This window comes from Tribolium castaneum, chromosome 4 (assembly GCF_031307605.1).
Source record: "Tribolium castaneum strain GA2 chromosome 4, icTriCast1.1, whole genome shotgun sequence".
Taxonomy (NCBI): domain Eukaryota; kingdom Metazoa; phylum Arthropoda; class Insecta; order Coleoptera; family Tenebrionidae; genus Tribolium; species Tribolium castaneum.
In genome coordinates, this window is record NC_087397.1 from 8,813,421 (window position 1) to 8,832,353 (window position 18,933).

Below are 18,933 nucleotides of genomic sequence, written 5' to 3' on the forward strand. Positions count from 1 at the left end.
TCGTCACTAGTGTCCTAAAGAATCACGAAACTTGTGTTTATCAAAAATAATAAAAAATATCCAAACTATCGTTGAATTTGTGCCGTTTTTCAACACAAAAACTACTAAATTAAGCTCACCACTGCATTATTTTTAAACTTTTTTAAGGTTTCATTGCATTTTTCGATCAAAAACTAACTTATTTCGCAAACTTTAAAATCAAAAATAAAAAACTGGGTCGAAAAAAACATTCTTGGGCTTGAAACACAAGTGTTTTGCAAAATTTAGTAAATTGTTGTTCATTTTTAAGTTAGATACTCATTTATTTTTTTTAATTTAGTAAAAAACGCCCGAAAATTTTGGCTCCATATATTTTTTAATTCAAGAAAAAAGTTATGTTATACTCTTACACGTACGGCCTTTAGTGTTTCCGATCGTTTTTTACTTATGTTTTCAAGTTTATTAAACGGTATTTATATAATCTATGAAGTTATGGTTACGTTTACAATTTGGCGTAAAGAGTTTGATTTATAAAATTTCAAATACTTTGTCAATATTTAAAGTTATTTTGTGTTTCTTGCTTTTGCAAATAAATGCTGCACGCAACATTTTGACTTATGTTAGGATGTCATTCAAGCGGCTATATTTATCATTTGAAGAACGAACTGGTGAATTTTTCTGCGCTATGTGGAAAAATTAAACTCATTGTTTGTGCCAAAGTAATTTATTACTAGAGAAACTGTTTTGTTTGTTGATGCAAATTTATGAAAAATAATTACGGTTTCCACTGACATACCTAAATTAAAAGGGATCAAGTGCGAATGCATACATATTGAAATAATATTATTAAAAGATAGCTTTCGCTGAGGTGAAACAAAATTGATTATCTTTTAAATCGCAAGAGCAGACAGCTTGAATCTGAAAACGTGACTGAAAAATGCGAGTTATAAATCATACAAATTGACAGTTTAAGCTAATAAGGTGAAAGGTTTTTCTGTATTTTATTTCAACAAAAAGACTGTTTTTGTCAGATTGTATTTTTCGTCAATAGACGTATTTCCTGATGTCAACAAAATTCAGTGCACATGCAAATGGAACATCTCTATAATATCGTCTGTCCAAACCACACCAGTGGTAAAGCCAAACCACTTGCAAGTGAAGTTTGACTTCAAAGCGTCACAAAAAACATTATTATTATACCTACCTATTATCAAAATCTGCTAACGTAGGAATTCCTACCTCGGGAAAAGTAAAAACATTGTTTTGATTGCTATAAGTTCCATCACAAAAACAAATAAAATGAAATACGTACTGTAAAATAAATCTAAAATTCTCTATTGTACAAAATACATAATTAAAAAAAGTTAACTAATGTTTGAAGCTAAATATTGTTTTAAATTTACTGCTGCTAAATTAGTTCGCTTTTTTGTAAGAACTCATAACAATCTAGAAAATGAATTGTGTGGAAATCCATACTTAGTACTACATTACCAATATTTTTTCATTTAACATTTTGTACAGTTAGAAGGTTATTGAGCAGAACTTTAGGATATTTAAGACATAATTAGGGAAAAGTCAACTAAAGAATTTAGGAAAAATAAAAAACAGATTTATTAAACAAATAAGACAAGCTTTTGTGATCCGGTTTCTTTATAGTAATAATTTATTCAGACTTTCTGCAAATTTATCTGCAGTTAGTCAGCATTAGAGAAAATCGAGGAGAAAATCAAAATGAATGAACTTTCTGATGACCGTAAAGTCGAGTGAACCACAAATATTTGTCTACACTCACGCAGAAAGCAAAGCTTTGGTAAAGAATTTCAGAAGCTTCTAATGTTCACGTCAAGTAATGTTGACTTATTATTGTGATTGGGTTTAGTTTTGGGAAATCGCTGGGTGGATATTACATTACCACGTTCTTTCTTGTGTTTGTTTATTATCATGGCTTTACGAGCTTTCGTACCTTATTTGTAAACCCCGATTTAATGGAGTTATAAAAGTTATCACTGAGATACGGAAATGGAGTTTGTGATTGTGTTTCAAAGGGAATTTTGGAAATAAATCAGATTAAATGAATTGTGAAATATCTGGTACAAGTAAATTGCTTTTCCAACCCCACAATTTACTTTAGTTGCATACGAGTCTGAAAACATTGTTTAGACATTCTTTCGAACTTTTGTTTCACTGTAAGTAAACTCTTTGTCCTTTGGGAATCCTTGTAGCAACCTACCCTAACCCGCAATTCCTCCTCAGTCCTTTGTGTTCCTCCCTCTGCACATATCATCACTCCCGTCCTGACCTAGACGGAATTCTCTTTTTTATGGCAAAAGTTGCCTCCGCCTGCTTACCCTGAAAAGATTCACTGCTCATCAATGCGTATAACCAATATAAAATTTGACGTCAACTTCAAAACCAATTTTACAACAATTTGAATCGATAGAATCGCCGATTCTTTGTCTGAAATCTAGAAAAAGAGATGTTTTAAAAGTGTCTCTTTGTTCTCTGTGTTCATTAAACTGCGTACTTTGACGTCGAGCTCACGGAAAATAGGGCGTTAATCACAATAATGAACATCCGGTTTAATCGTTTATCTCGTGACCCTCTGTTTCGTTTGTTCACGGTTTTTGGCCACGAGTGTCACAGCTGTTTGAGCCCTTTTACAGCTGTTTCAACCAACGCCAAACGAGGAATTTATAACAGTTTCCAAAAAAATTACACGAATTTAAAGATATCAAAAGCGAAAGCAATATTTGTGAAAATTGTTTTTTTTTTATTTATTTTTTTATTTATTAACTTTTTCTTACAACAATACAAGAAAAACATTAGTATATTTTTTAAAGAAGTCTAAAGTTTTTGATAAATTCAAGAATTTCAAGAAAATGGTTGAATGCAATGGTCTATGCACAGATAATAAATAACTCGAATAATACGAGTGCGAAAAGATAAGCTTAAAGTTCGAGGGCTGTCATTATGCAACGAGCGTATGCGAGTGTATACCTGAGAACTTTTTAATGCGTTTTCGCATAACTGTGAATTCAAAAATTTTTTTGTTGGAACATTTTAATTTAAAACACGTTGTCCTGGAAAAGGTGTTTTCAAATAGAAAAAACATTAATTTGAAACACGATGCTAAGGCAAGCGTGTTTTAGAATAGTGAAAACACGTTGCTATCTTAAAATAGTGTTAAGCGGTAAAAATGGCTTAACAATATTTCGAATGCGAATTTGTCATGATCAGACGAGTTAAAATACCTTATATCATTCTTTCAAAAAGTGCGTACTTTCTTCAGAAATTTTTATTAACCCACCTGTTGAGAGCCACTGTGTGGCTTGTGAAAGTTTATTAGCAATTTTTTCATTAAACAAAATCGAGATGGCGGCGCATGGGCGTTCAGAATACATTTCAAAATTGTGGCCCACATGTTTATTTGTGTGGGGGGTTTGTATCCCGGTCCAGGCAAAAAAAATGTTTTTTTTTCGAAAAGTTTAATAACAAAACACATCGAAATAAAGATATAACGTCGTAGTTAATTTATCTCTGCTGTTTTGTCAATAATATTAACATTTACGCTAATTGTTATAATTCTAGTTCAGCGGTTCTCAAAATTTGGGACTTTAATTTTAGAACGATTTTTTCGGAAAACTGCATTTTCGATTTACATAAATTTTATTTAATCGGTTTGTCTAGCCATTCTCTATCTACATTTAAATTTTTACTAAACCATTCCCTAACACGCTGTATAACACAGAAGATCTAAGAAATATAGCAATGTATTGACAAGATAGGAGTAATAGTGTTATGGTTTGTTCAGTAAAATAAAAACCTCAGTGTATAAAGACAACATTTGGAAACAAAAATTTCAAGAAAGAAAGTTTCGACCGTAGAGTGTCAAAAAGTCACGATTTGAGTCCGTTCTAATTTACAATTTAATCAATTTCCCGAATAAAATTTCACATTTTATGCCCCTGTCACTTAATAACGTGTCAACATGACTAGAAACGTCTGTAAAATTTACATTATGCGGTTTTGAATTTCCCAACAATGCGCGTCCCTTACAAAATCAACGAAAACACAAACCTCACTTACGAGGCGTCCCCTGAAAGTTTGATCCTAGTCGGAGAACCCGACCGACAAATCCTTTCTGAAAACTTCCAATGGGACAAGAACCACTGCCCCTCATTGGCAACGCTATGTGTAGAAGTGATAAAGTCAAAATTTGCCGACAGTTCTTTATTAGACGAACTACCATGTCAAGACCGCGATTACCTCCTCGAAATTTTAGATCTTGCGTTACCTTTGCAGCTTGTGGTGCCCCTCATTGAGGTATTAATCAAATTAAGTAATAGTGTGGTCCTGTCAAAATCACAGTTTAGGACGAAATTTATTGGCAACGACGCTACCAGGATAAATACGGAACGATTATTTACAGAAAACGGGAAACGTGGAATTGGAAGAGTTTATTTATTGAGAGGCATGTGCAAGAGATGGTCGAGCAAGCGCAACCCGAACATAATGACGAAGATGAAATGGACGAAATTTTGACTTTGTCTTCTAACTACGTTCGGACGTTGATTGTGACCCAGCTGCAAGCATGGAAGCCGCCGTTACACTGGGATGAAGAAGACATTCCAGAGTTCCATCCCACTGATCATATCAGTTTTGAGCCAATTTTTAAAAGGCTGATCCATATTGAAGAGTTTGATGTGGTTTACGGTACTAAATTCCTAGGAGTCAATTTTTGACCCTTCGTTATTTTATATTATACTGTACGTAGGAAAAAAAAGTTGATTACCCGACACTTTTACTTCGGTAAATTGTTTTTAACTTTGGTTAAAGGCATTGAAATACGCCAAACCATGGAATAAATTGAAAAAAAACAAAATATTTTTGGTTTAACTGTCAACTGAAATATCGGGTAAAGAGAGTTAAATATAAAACTCCGTCATTATTGAAGTTATAAACATGAAAATTGGTATTTGAACTGTTAACTAAAAACAAAAAAGCGTGTTTTAAGTTTGTTGGAAATTCCACCCCTACAGAGGTTAAACTCAGATTTAATATAAAAATTGTTCATTGTTAAAGTTATAGTCATATTTAAACACTCGGTTAAAAATAAAATAAATTAAAAAAATGCTTATCAAAAAGAGGAATTAATTTCTGTTAACGAAAATATTATTAGGACTCGCCCGGCGCATCCACAATTTTTTTAATTTTTCCATGAATCGTGAGTTACAAGTATTTATTATACGAGTCCACATAAAGTTTGTTTATCCACGAGTAAAAAGGTTAAGTCCAAGAGTGATTAAGTCACGAGTGGACTTATTACACGAGCAAATGAACAATCTTTATTAATACATGATTATTTCCATAGCATGACTTCAAGTTTACGAAGTAAAAGTTATTGTGTTTTAGGTTTGTTGGAAATCTCACCTCCATATTAGTTAAACTCAGATTAAACGTAAAAATTCTTTATTGTTATAGTTATGTTAAAGTTATAATCATATTTAAACACTTGGTTAAAAATATAATAAAATAAAAATAAAAATGCTTGGCAGAACGTAGAATTAATTTCTGTTAACAAAAATATTATTTTGACTCGCCCGGCGCATCCACCATTTTTTAGTTTTTACGTAAATTGGTTTATCGTTATTTATTAGACGAGTTAATTAAAAGTTGTTTTTTTATATACGAGTAAAAAGATTAAGTTCAAGAGTGATTAAGTCACGAGTAGAATTATTACACGATCAAATGAACAATCTTTATTAATATATTTTTTTTCCATAGCATGACTTTAAGTTTACGAAGTAAAAGTTATTGTGTTTTAGGTTTGTTGAAAATCTCACCTCCATAGAAGTTAAACTTAGAATAAACGTAAACATTTTTTATTGTTAAAGTTATAATCATATTTGAACACTTGGTTAAAAATAAAATAAAATAAAAATAAAAATGCTTGGCAAAATGTAGAATTAATTTCTGTTAGCGAAAATATTATTAGAACTCGTCCAGCGCATCCACCATTTTTAAATTTTCACATAAATTGGTTTATTGTTGTTTATTATACGAGTCGATAAAAAGTTTGTTTATCTACGAGTAAATAAGTTAAGTCCAAGAGTAGTTAAGTCACGAGTGGACTTATCACACGAGCAAATAAACAATCTTTATTAGTACATTGTTTTTCCGTAGCATGACTTCAAGTTTACAAAATAAAAGTTATTGTGTTTTATGTTTGTTGAAAATTCCACGCCACAGAGGTTAAACTTGAATTAAACGTAAAAATTCTAGAGTTTTAAAGTTATAATCATACTTGAACACTGGGTTAAAAATAAAATAAAAATAAAAATGCTTATCAAAACGTAAAAATAATTTCTGTTTCATGTAAGTATTAGGTCACGCCCGGCGCATCCACCATTTTTAATTTTCACATAAATTGTGGTTTACAGTTATTTATTATACGAGTCGATAAAAAGTTTGTTTATCTACGAGTAAAAAGGTTAAGTCCAAGAGTGGTTAAGTCACAAGTGGACTTATTACACGAGCAGATAAACAATCTTTATTAATACATTGTTTCTTACATAGCAAGACTTCAAGTTTACGAAATAAAAGTTATTGTGCTTTATGTTTGTTGGAAATTCCACGCCACAGAGGTGAAACTTGAATTAAACGTAAAAATTCTAGAGTTTTAAAGTTATAATCATACTTAAACACTAGGTTAAAAATAAAATAAAATAAAAATAAAAATGCTTGGCACAACGTAGAATTAATTTCTGTTAACGAAAATATTATTTGGACTCGTCCGGCGCATCCACCATTTTTTAGTTTTCACGTAAATTGGTTTATCGTTACTTATTAAACGAGTTAATAAAAAGTTTTTTTTTATATACGAGTAAAAAGATTAAGTTCAAGAGTGGTTAAGTCACGAGTGGAATTATTACACGAGCAGATGAACAATCTTTATTAATACATTGTTTTTTCCACAGCATAACTTCAAGTTTACGAAGTAAAAGTTATTGTGTTTTAGGTTTATTGGAAATCTCATCTCCATAGAAGTTAAACTCAGATTAGACGTAAAAATCTTTATTGTTAAAGTTATAATTAAATTTGAACACTTGATTAAAAATAAAATAAAATTAAAATTAAAATGCTTGGCAGAGCGTAGAATTAATTTCTGTTAATGAAAATATTATTAGGACTCGTCCAGCGCATCCACCATTTTTGAATTTTTACATAAATTGGTTTATCCAATTATACGAGTCGATAAAAAGTTTTCTTTATCTACGAGTAAAAAGGTTAAGTCCAAGAGTGGTTAAGTCACAAGTGGACTTATTACACGAGCAGATAAACAATCTTTATTAATACATTGTTTCTTACATAGCATGACTTCAAGTTTACGAAATAAAAGTTATTGTGCTTTATGTCTGTTGGAAATTCCACGCCACAGAGGTTAAACTTGGATTAAACATAAAAATTCTAGAGTTTTAAAGTTATAATCATACTTAAACACTGGGTTAAAAATAAAATAAAAATAAAAATGCTTATCAAAACGTAGAAATAATTTCCGTTTGACGAAAATATTATTAGAACACGCCCGGCGCATCCACCATTTTTTAATTTTCACATAAATTGTGATTTACAGTTACAAGAGGTCAAAAATTGGAATTTTTTGATAAAATAACGAACTATGTCAAAAATTGCCTCCCTATTCGTTTACACTTGTTCCATTCGCTTCTCCAAAGGTATGAACGCAGTCGGTGACAAGTTCACCTGGCACATGTTTAAATTATCAGTGGGTGATTGTCAACGCTTGGGCAAATCCCTCCACTACTTAAAATCGCTCCGTATCTTGCGAATCCACAGAAGCAGATTAGAGGACCAACACGTGCGTGTCCTCATGCATGGCTTAATCAAAAATGAAACACTCGAAGAATTAGACTTGTCTCATTGTTTAATCGGGGATCAAGGAGCGCTTTGCATAGCTAAAGTATTATGTGTCCATCCGAAATTACGGTCTCTGAATCTCTGTGATAATAAGATTGGCCAGTTAGGATGCGAAGGTTTAGGTTTTGCGTTGTTGGAACCCGAGTGCTCGTTAGAGAAATTAAATTTAAAATTGAATCCATTAGGAGAAGGTGGGGCTATGGGAATAATGAGAGCTTTGGTCAGAGGGACCAAACTCGAGGAATTTTCGATGGCCGGTTGCCAGTTTGATGATGATGCTCCGATAAGGACGGGGCAAATGTTGCTCCTGAACAAGTCGCTCAAACGGCTGGATGTCAGCAATAATTGGTTTGATGAAGAAGGGGGTAATGTAAGTTGTGTTATTTTCACAAAATTTAAGTCGATGATAGACAAATAAGTAAAAAAATAAGTAATTTGAAAAAAGTTAGTGCTAACTGTTCAAGAACAAGATATTTTCAAACACAAAAAGCAATTAAAAATTAAACGTCGCATTTTATAAAGTTGTAAAATTGTTATTAATGATTAGACCTTTCATTGAAAGTAAAAATTACATTAGCTATTATTTTCCTGAAGTGCATGAATAATCTATAACAGCTAACTTTGAAAGAAAATGCAACGCTGACGTTTTTATAATTTTGAAATAGTTAATACAAATGATTTATTGGCTGCCAGATAATAAAGATTCCATTGTATTCAAGAAAAAAGTTTTTGTATGCAACCAACAATTCGCAACACTTAAAAATATGATGTAGATAGTGTAACTAATTTAAATTGTCCACTGACTCAAGTTCTACAAGTTATTAGTTGGTGGCTTCACACACCCTCGCATTAATTGAAATTAGGTCTGCAATTAGGTCAAATTAAATACAAATATTGGAGGCGACCCTTGGAATACAAAGGACGCCTAAAGTAAATAACATTGCGCTCTTCAATTACCAAAGTAGGTCCCGTGATGCATTTAATTATCGTCGATAAATCACTGCTAGATGCATTAATTGTATTATTTTCAGGCTCTTGTTGAAGGTATGGCTGTTAACAGGACTTTGGAATGGCTAGATATTCGGGAAACAGACATTACTTCTAACCAATATCATCAAATCAAACAATACTTGAAACGTAACAGACTAGGTTTGGAAGAAGTAAACCAAGTCCAAGAAGAAATTTCAACGGGACAAAAGGAACAAACTTCTCACAGCACTCTGTCCACACAAAAAACTGCGGAGAGTGGAAGTGTTTTGGAATAAAACACGTTTTTATGTCTGCGTTTTTATTTATAATATATAGCACATGTAACATAAATAGGAGACTAGAAAAATAATCTGTGCAACAGACGGATTCTACATTACGGTAACACCTATACTGGAATTTATTTACACTGAAGAAAGTAATTAATTCCACTACGATTGGCGTTAGAAATGAACAAAATGTATACATGTACCTTTCATACAAAATATTGAAACATTTTTTTACTAATTAATTAGAATAGATGGTAATAAGTCTTGTTCTTAGGAATCTTGACACAAAATTATATACAAATTATATACGATCCAAAATAGTGTAGGTAAATAAAGAATATAAAAAATAAGTATGAATAAAAAACAGTCACAATAAACAATGACAACGTAAGAATTGCACACCAAAGCTGAAAATGTCACCTAATTTTAAAACATTTCTACGATTTTGACAACATACAAAACTATTTTTAACACAAAAAAACGAAATAAAAAATAATATGTACACTACACGTTATCACCTTTGAGCAATTTTCAATATATCACTAAGTACAATCGTCAGGAATCGATAATATCCATTTTGAAGATATTACCGTCGATGTCGATGATCAAAAACGATCGAAAATCTTTCGAAGCAGAAATGTACTGCAACCTCTTTCCGTGTAAATTTGTACTAGTGAGCAAATAAGGCACAGTGTCATGAAGTTTCTTGTCTTGCCATGGATCAAAATTGAACACCAAAGACTGGTGGGAATGCTCAGAATTTCCATTCATTTTCTCACTAAACAAAACGAACAATAACAGGAACAACAGAAAATCTGACTTACCTTTTTTTTCCAAAATCATTCAAGTTCCACCAAGCGATCTGATCCCCCAAACTCACAAGAATCGACTCGAAATTGGGAGCGAAAACAAGCTGTTCGACTGACTTTTTATGCAAAAGCAGCAAGTCTTGTTGGTTGTTTTCGATCGAAAACACCTGTAACACTCATGTTTGAATTTGACTAGCTATTAGTCAAATGAGCCTTTAAATCAAAATGTAACAAACGTCAGAATTTGAATACGTTTTTGATTTGAAATTGTCTTAATAATGAAAAAAACCCTAGCCAAAAATTTTGCAAAAATTCTCGCATCTCGGAAATTTCACCACACGAATTTGCAACGTACAACTTATATAAAAAAATAATTTTGATTTAAAGACTTATTTGACTGGACAGTAGTTGTACCTCTATGTCCCCATTATCACCACCAACTGAGACGAGTTTGCCGTTGGAATTCAAGCTCATGCAAGTCGGAGTCGTGTTCAACTTCGCCTCAAATAAACATTGCAGAGTCAAAGGATTATCAGAAACGAATGTAAGGACTCGCAAAACGTAACCATTCCCTTCCTTGCAGGCAATCGCTAGCAGATTTTTCCCTTTGTGAATTCTAGCAATAGCCACGTCTTTATACTTTGTGGAAATCCAGCCTAAACATTGATCGTCACTTAAGCAGGCGATTGAAAACCGGCCTTTGACATCAAACGCAATCAAGCGGTTCCGAAGGTACAACACGTCGGTCAATTCATCCAAAATATCAAGCTCCAATTTCACTCTATTATCAACTATTATCACGATTTTTGAACTAGAAGCAACCACAACCATTCCGCAAGCACTAACACTGTCATAATCAACAACTTCATCGAATTCGAAGCACTTAACCAATTTTATTTCCTCATCGCAGATTTTCAAACAAGTGACTTTCTTCTTCTTGTAATTGTAAAAGTACAACTTCCCCGACTCCGTCCCCAAAATCAGGTAATTTCCACAGAGGGAGAATGAACACGAAATAATTTTATCGGTGATTTCATCAATTCCTGCCAGGATTGTTGAATGACCGTAGAATATATCGATTTTATTTGCACTATTAACGATGAAATAAATCGGTTGTGACTCTTTCCAGTAGCAATTGAAGAGAGCCAGGTCTTTGACTAAAGGTTTACTGCAGGGTTCGAAGTATAATTCGCATCGTTGTACGTTTTCCTTATCGAGACAAATGAAAGCGATGCTTTCCCGAAGGATGTAAAGTGAGGTGGGTTCCCTGAAATATGCAAAATGTGCTAATTATCTTGATAACACAAACTGTTTAGTTTTAAAGCGTCCTAATTCAGCCAGTGTTTTACAGCCGTTTTAAATAAAATTTTTGAAATTTATTTACAGGATTCTTCTATTCTAGCAAGCATTTAATTCAGAAAAAAATTCTGAAATAAAAAAATTGGTGCTCTTTGGGTGTTAAAGAGGAAATAAAATAGTGTTGAGCCTGTAGTGGACTCTTGGGAATAAAGTTGTTTTATTCTAACTTGAAATTGTCCATCGTCAATTCGTAAAACTCTTAAAACAACTTGTGGTCTGCTATATTAAAAAAGTAAAAGTGGAAAATTCTTCCCTTTAACTTTAGCGATTTTGCGTTTTAAATTTTATTTTTGTAAATTCAAAAAGTCTGTAAACAAATACTACAAGATGTAAGTACATATTTTTCGTATTACTGCTATTATTACTGCCGCTGATTATTTATTACTGCTGCATATGCGTGAGTGTCCAAAAGCTCAAAAAAAATTGCTTAAACGTTCAAAGCAAAACTAAGGTCATTTTGTATTTGAGTAAATAGTTTTCCCGAAAAATTTGGTCAAATCTAGAAAAAAGTGAATATTCAAAGTTACAAAGTGAAATTTTCCGCAAAACATGTGTTTATAAGGCTATTTTAGACCTAAAAAATAATTTTTGTGAACCACTATTAACCCTAATCTTCCGAAGAAACTGAGATTTTGAGCAAAAACGATCTTCAAATGTTTAAAAAAAGCAAAAATAAAGCCATTTACGATTATAATCATTATTTTCCAAATACTTTTACCAACATCTCACTACGAAAAACGTGAAATTAAAAGATGTAAGAATATCAGCAAAAAAAGCTTTAAATTTAAAGAAACGTAATTTTGATGTTATTTTTATTGAAAAAATGTACTAAAACATTCAAAAAACGTATAAATAATAATAAATTTTCAGCAAAAAAGTCAAAAAACGCTCCTTAACACTTGAAGTTATAATTTCTCGAACAGAAATATTAAGCGAAACTTCGCGTTATAAGTAAGTGACAATGGCTAATAACAGAGTCTAAAGACGCAAAAAAAAATATTTACGTAATATCAACGAAATTTTGCCAAAAATTTAATAAAAATTTATTTCAATGTCATTTGGTGTTAAAATAGTTAACAAAATAACTGCATTTTCCATACTTTCTTTGGAAAAAAAACACAATTTTGACTATTATTACATAAATAACATAAAAATAACACAAAATTGCTATTAGATCACCCATTTTGTGTTATTACAACATTCTTTTAAGTGCTGAAATCACTAAGCACTAATTTAACTTTTTTAAATTCTTATTTTTCTTTCAACAGTATTGTAAAAGAAAAAAAATTGACACTTTAAGTCACAATAAAATGAAACTAATATAAAACTACTGCATTTAAGTATCCATTCTGGTGTTATAATGGCCATTACAATACTCACTTGAGTGATAAAATGTTCAACAAAATAACTTTGTATTCTCCATCCATTTTTTAATGGAGAAAAATCACAATTTTGACTCTTATTACATATTATTATTACAGCACCTATTTTGTGTTATTATAACACTTTTTGAGTGCTAAAATAATCATGGAATTACTCATTTCACTTTTTAATATTTATGTTTTTCTTTTATAAATAAATCTTGTAAAAGAAATAAAAAGGTATGACACTTTTTGTAAGAATAAAATGAAAATAAAATAAAATAACTAACACATCACAATAACACTCAATTGAGTAGAAAAAAGGCTAACGAAGTAACTCTTTATTTTAATTTTTTTTAAATCTTTTAATTTAATTTTTATTTTTAATTTAATTACAATTCTGGCTCTTATTATAAGAGCACCTCTGTAACACACATTCTGAAATAGCCAATGCAGGACTCACTTGTAAAAGAAAAATAAACAAAAAAAAAATTAGATTTAGATCTAGTTTCAGTGTTTCAAGCACCAAATCCACTGTAAACCTGTGTAAAAGAAGGCGAAAAATTACTTACCCATGATCGTTTGTGTATTGATCAATTTTCTGACACCTATAATCGTACAAATAAATGTACTCAGCCGTGCCCAAAACCAAGTATTCGTCATTGATCACAGTAGCTGTAATATTCGATTGGGCTTCAAAACTAAATCTCTTGACTTTCTTCACATATTCCCAGATCTCAAGCTTCCTTCCACTAATCACAGCCACTTCCCTATACTCCGAAACAATCGGAATAAGAACCAAATCGGTAATATCATCCAAAACCCCAAACTGTCCATTATAAACCAAATTCCCCCTGGCATAGCAATACACCTTGCCATCGTACGCAAAAATCACCTGCTCACTATCGTGAACATAGCAAATCCGCGAAATTGGCAATCCTAAAGCCGATGATTCCCTCACAATTGACGCAGTTCTCACATTCCATCTCATAATTTTTCCTTTATTCGAAGCCGTAATTATCTCATCGCATGTATCATAAGGGAAAGCCGCAGATGTGATGTAGTCGCCGTCTTGAATTTTGAAAGTTTTGTGTGGGATTGCATTTTCATCAGGGGAATGTAAGTTTTTCCAATTGGTTTGTTTCAGTTTGGGCGATTGAGGGTCGAGTTCTTCGACAAATCGCCACAGTTTGGCAGTGTGGTCGACGGAAATTGAGAGAAAGCTTTTTGAATCGGGACTTATTTGCAAGCTGAAGACTTGGTCAGAGTGGCCTTCAAAGCGGTGGACTTTGTGCTGGTATTGACGGAACGACTAAAAAATTAAAAAACGCCGCCTTTATACCATTAATAATAATCAAAGATAAAAAGGTAAATATTTCGTTTATGAATCGAAAAAATTGAGCTCAAACAAAAATCAATGAATCAGATTAACCCCTATGTTGGAAATTAGTTGCATAAACAAATTATAATTTTTGTTAATATATTAAGATAATAATAATAATAATAATAATAATAATTAATAATAATAATAATAATAATAATAATAATAATAATAATAATAATAATAATATGTATATTAAGATTTTTAAACAATTATTAATGAGTCGTTGAATTTTATTCAAAATTGTCACTTGTCGCAAAGAGAGGGCACATACATTTTTAAACAAAATAAATAACAATGAAGTTGAAGTAACTAAAATTATTTTAGAAAAATAACCATTACGAAATTTATACGTTACTTTAAACTCACTCTGTATAACTCGAGAACTAAGAATTAAAAATAAATAAAAAACAACACATTTTAACAAAATTATTAGTACAAATTACTTTTTTCATAAAATAAATAGTAGCAAAACAACTCTCGGTTATTATACTTTTCAACTAGGTACTTCTTATAAAATTGTGTAAAACAAATTAATTGGTTAATGTATGAAAAAAATATAAAGTATTTAATAGCAAACGTTGACTTCTGTGCGACTGTAGTAAAAAATATACTTTTGGCAGACTCACACTGTATATTTAATTCCGTAAGCATTTAATTTTTTGTTTTTTTTATTTGTTCATAAAACTGTAATTTATTTGTGGAAAAATAACCATAATTTTACTTTTCTTTAGTGACTCCAATTTTTTTAATAGCGTTCACTTAAGATTTTTCAACTCTTTGAACATTCTGAACAATATTTTTTATACAATCTCAAATTAATAATTATGCTCAAACGTACTAAACATTACACGTCCCACGTGTAATTGTAGAAATAAAAACAAGTGTCGCTTCGTCAGCCAACAGAATTACTCTCGTTAATCACTACGGTTTACAACGGTAAATTATTATCAAATTGTAAAAAAATACAATACCCAGCACAAAATGTGTCCAAATAATTTCGTAAGTAAACATTTTAATTATTTTGCTAACCTTGACTTCAATGCTGCCGCTAGCTGTGCCCACGAGAACCTCCTTCGAATCGACAAAACACGTAGCAGTTGCCACACTTTTCGTCTTTAAAACTGGAAAATTCTTATGTCCACCAGAATACGGCCTAAAATACACATTAAGTAACAGTTTTGGCAAAAATCCAAACTACGAACTCCAATTTGAAGTACAGTTGGTCGGGATTATTGCTGGCGATATGTTTTGCATCTTCGTAGACGTAATTATTGTCATTGAAAAACGCAAACTGCACGATATTTGTCTCGGGAGAAATGTGCAAATGGGCGCTGTATGAGTGCACAAACTTTATGTAGTCTTTCAGTTTGCGCTCCAAGTGAGGTTCCTACGAAATTAATTTGAAATTTTTTCTTCTCGATTAATTATTAATATTATTATTTACCTTCTTTGTGATGAAATCCCTGTATATTTCGAAATCAGTCAGGAGATCAGCCGATCCGACCCGTTTTATTTTGTTCTCAATGAATCTTAAATCGAAATATTTTTCGAATTTGTGGTAAAGTTGCGCGTTTTTGGCATGATACCCGTAATAGCCAAAAATGTAGTTAGCAATAGGGTCATCAGGCGGTGACTTGTCGATGATTTCATCACATTGCAAGATCAGTTTTTCGTGGTAGTATTTAATGTCGATTTTCGCTTTTTCAACTAAATACGTGCGAACTAAACTATGGATACTGTATATGTACGATTTGAGATCTTTGTTGTAAAAGGAAACGATGAGAGACTTGTTTTCTAACTCTACCATTATTTGTCTCACTTCATAATACGTCTTGTCCCACAATTTCATGAGTATTTCCGGTCGAATGTTGACATGTTTGGGAAAAACAGCCAAGCTGTGGAAGCACCTTTGAACTTCGGGGTCTAAGCAGGTAACGAATCTTTGGATCATGTGAATCACTTTCATTGTTGTTGGGCTGTGAATTATTAAATTATCACAAACTATACATAATGACAAGATCAAACTTACTGTTGCAAGTAATCGTTTGTGATAATTTCATCGATTAGTGATTTCCAGATGATATCAGTAGACAAGGCTTCTTCGCGGCTATCTTTTAAAATTGAACCTATGATATTTAACAACATGGGACAACCATCGCACAACTCGTGTATTCGATTTGCTAGATTTTCCCTATTTGCGAGATTGTCAGTTTCTAGAGATTTTCGTAACAATTCGATTGATTCTTTTTTAGTAAAACCTGTCGTAACCTATTTACACAATAAAATAATCACACACTTTTGAAAGTGTTAATTACGGAGGACTAGATTAGGAGACGAAACGAAATAGAAAATCGCACGGTAGAGTAAAAATAATGACACTTCGATGGTTTTAAATTAATTTAAATTTAATTTTAGTCCCTTTATTTTAGTAATATTTTAATTTTTTTGTGTTTCAACTTTTTAGTTTCTCAGCGTTAAAGTTACTTATTTTTTAATTTTTAATTTTTTCACTTTTCATTTGGAAATATTAGTTGTATAATAAATTATTTTTAAAAGCTTTTATTTAACTTGCTTTATTAATTGTCTGTCTGTTTCATATTTTCCGAGAGTTTGTATTGTCCGAATGAATTGAAATTTTGCATACTTACGTAATCTACGTGACAATGCAATTTTATATTCTAATTTACCCCTTAACGTGGTTAAATGGGGTTTTGCATTATTTTTATCTCTTACTTGCTGCCTTTATTGTTTTTGTTTGCGATGTGATAAGAGATAATTATCTTTTAAAATCGTTTCGTATCCCAACCTTCAGTTTTCCGTATTGCTCGTACCTTAATGAAAAATGCCTCCGAATTGTTGGCCACATTTTTATCCTGCGTGGTCACAATAGTTTTACAACTTAATTTAAAAGCATTTAGAACATCTGGCGATTTGACATCATCAAGAATGATATACGAATTGGCTAAATTTTCGTGCAAAAACAATCTTTTCAGTTCATTTTGCAAAATAATGATGTCATCTGGCCTATGACTTAAAGCTACATAATCAGTTAGCTTAACAGCAGTCAAATACAAACTAAAAATACACATTTATTGACAAATTGATAATGGCATAAAATGACTCACTTCCATAAGGGATTAATAATGGCAGTGGTGTCTGAATATTCTCCTAAATTGATCCAAAACATGGCATTTCCAGACACTTCCAAAAAGCGTTTAGTTTGCAAAACTTGATTTACTAAACATGATTTACCAAAACCGGGCAAACCATACACTACCAAAATACCGCCAAGTTTAGGGTCGAGACCTAGCGCCCTATCCTTGATGGTATTAGCCTAAAAGAACAACAAAATTACTGGCCGGGTAAGGACACGAGTTTTTATCAAATACCACTTTGGTCCACTCCTGTTAGCATTAATTACAAAAATGTGTTAAGTGAGAATTCAGAAAAATAATCATTGATTAGTTGTTTCAAAACTATACAAATGTCCGCAAATACGTTGTAAATTTTTATATTTTTATTAACCTTATTAAAAAAAATAATTTGGTAAAATTGCACATTGGTACTTTAATAGTTTTGAAACAGCATATAGCAACTTAGTAGTTTTTAACAATTTTTGCCGCCCTTTTAAACAAAATTCAGTGTTGCCAACGGACACAGCCGTCCTTGATCACTGTGTATGTTTTTGGGCAATTTTTTACAACATAACTATTAATTATGCATAATATTAATTAACACTCAATAAAGCGGCAAAAGTTACAGAGGACGTATTCTGAGAGGGGCTTTTGTACAAATGTATTCCCTTGAGACTTGGTTAGCCTTCATCTGTTTAACCTTATATGCCTCTGTCAAAGTCATAGCCTACTAAGCTGCCGCTCTTGAGTACTCACCACTGAATTTCTCACAACATAATTCAAGGAAAATTCGGGAAAACCGCCAATCACAATAACTTTTCGTATTTTTTCAATGCTGGAACTGATCGATTCGGAAATGTGCTTCATGCGAGCCACAGTTCCCAGAATTTGAATGAATGTGGAGCACCGCTTGCCATCTTTGACGATGATATCCAATAAGTACTTTACGCGGTTCTAACAAAGAAAATTGATTAGATAGGGCGTGATTTAAGGAAAAAACTTCCTACATGTTGATTGCCCCATATTTCAATGTAGAGTTTTTCGTCGATGATCTTCTGTGCAATTAACGTATCAATTACATCGTCGAGGGTCAGGTTAGCTTCAATTTCTTCCCGAAACTCTTGTACCACATTTGTGAAGATTGCCATCGGGGTAGCTAAAGAAAGTTTTCTCAGCATCAAGTGGCCACTGTCACATCTCACATTAACAAATGAGGCTTACCATTAAAGACAGTATTTTTTCCGTAATGAATAAAGGAAAAATCGTTGGTATGATCGATTTGTTATCAAAAGTGACGATATCACGCCTTTTGAGCAAACACAAAACGACACTACTCTAAGCACACTCAAAAATACCTGTCAAAACCTGTACGACTCAGAATCTTCTGCATGTCTATTCGTCAAATCTTTCGTGCGGTCATTGACCACAACCACACAAACAAATTATATGAGACGTCCGAATTACTCAACGGCCTTGAATTTGGTTATTTCGTTTGAATTCTTTTGTATAGGTGGACTTCTAATTAACAATAGAAACCTTGCAGGTAAACTAGCCAATTGGATTATTTATTGTTAAACCAACAACAAAACAATGTCAAATGTCAAATCTTCCGCCAATGGCATACGCGAATTTCCACGTTTGCGTGACGATTGGTTGGCGCATTTGCGCGGGCTTTTTGTCGGCAAATAGCGTTCCAGTGTTTTATTTAAATTATTA

At 32.1% G+C, this 18,933-nt stretch overlaps 2 protein-coding genes across 4 annotated transcripts; one reads left to right on the plus strand and one right to left on the minus strand.

Annotated features, from left to right (window-relative positions):
• Positions 1-3,770: 3,770 nt before the first annotated feature.
• On the plus strand, positions 3,771-9,191 carry LOC662926 (dynein regulatory complex subunit 5). Its single transcript, XM_968995.4, has 4 exons — positions 3,771-4,302; positions 4,353-4,692; positions 7,713-8,284; positions 8,946-9,191. Exons 1-4 carry the CDS (start codon positions 4,021-4,023, stop codon positions 9,177-9,179), a joined length of 1,428 nt encoding a protein of 475 aa, XP_974088.2. The 5' UTR covers positions 3,771-4,020; the 3' UTR covers positions 9,180-9,191.
• On the minus strand, positions 9,186-18,827 carry Dark (Death-associated APAF1-related killer). 3 transcript variants are annotated; one of them, XM_015985281.2, is made up of 14 exons: positions 18,573-18,827; positions 18,225-18,373; positions 17,974-18,171; positions 17,473-17,487; positions 17,209-17,417; positions 16,915-17,158; positions 16,113-16,351; positions 15,528-16,059; positions 15,286-15,470; positions 15,113-15,236; positions 13,272-14,011; positions 10,394-11,246; positions 9,995-10,146; positions 9,186-9,948 (listed from the first exon to the last, which is right to left on the minus strand). In XM_015985281.2, the coding sequence occupies exons 2-14, from the start codon at positions 18,363-18,365 to the stop codon at positions 9,726-9,728; spliced, it is 3,855 nt and encodes a 1,284-aa protein (XP_015840767.1). In that variant the 5' UTR covers positions 18,366-18,373; positions 18,573-18,827; the 3' UTR covers positions 9,186-9,725. The 3 variants fall into 3 exon arrangements, with proteins under 3 accessions (XP_015840767.1, XP_015840766.1, XP_008201360.1); XM_015985280.2 differs by having other exon boundaries at positions 18,439-18,827; XM_008203138.3 differs by lacking the exon at positions 17,473-17,487 and having other exon boundaries at positions 18,439-18,826.
• Between the last annotated feature and the right edge of the window lie 106 nt (positions 18,828-18,933).

Bases quoted from the DNA above. Each gene is read 5' to 3' on its own strand.
- LOC662926 (XM_968995.4), top strand. From the start codon at position 4,021: ATGCGCGTCCCTTACAAAATCAACGAAAACACAAACCTCACTTACGAG. The intron at 4,303-4,352 runs GTATTAATCAAA...ATCACAGTTTAG, and splicing joins TTGTGGTGCCCCTCATTGAG to GACGAAATTTATTGGCAACG. The intron at 4,693-7,712 runs GTACTAAATTCC...GCTTCTCCAAAG, and splicing joins AGAGTTTGATGTGGTTTACG to GTATGAACGCAGTCGGTGAC.
- Dark (XM_015985281.2), bottom strand. From the start codon at position 18,365: ATGGCAATCTTCACAAATGTGGTACAAGAGTTTCGGGAAGAAATTGAA. The intron at 14,012-15,112 runs GTTAGCAAAATA...TTAATTTTTTAG, and splicing joins GCGGCAGCATTGAAGTCAAG to TCGTTCCGTCAATACCAGCA. The intron at 10,147-10,393 runs GTACAACTACTG...TGAGTGTTACAG, and splicing joins GTGATAATGGGGACATAGAG to GTGTTTTCGATCGAAAACAA.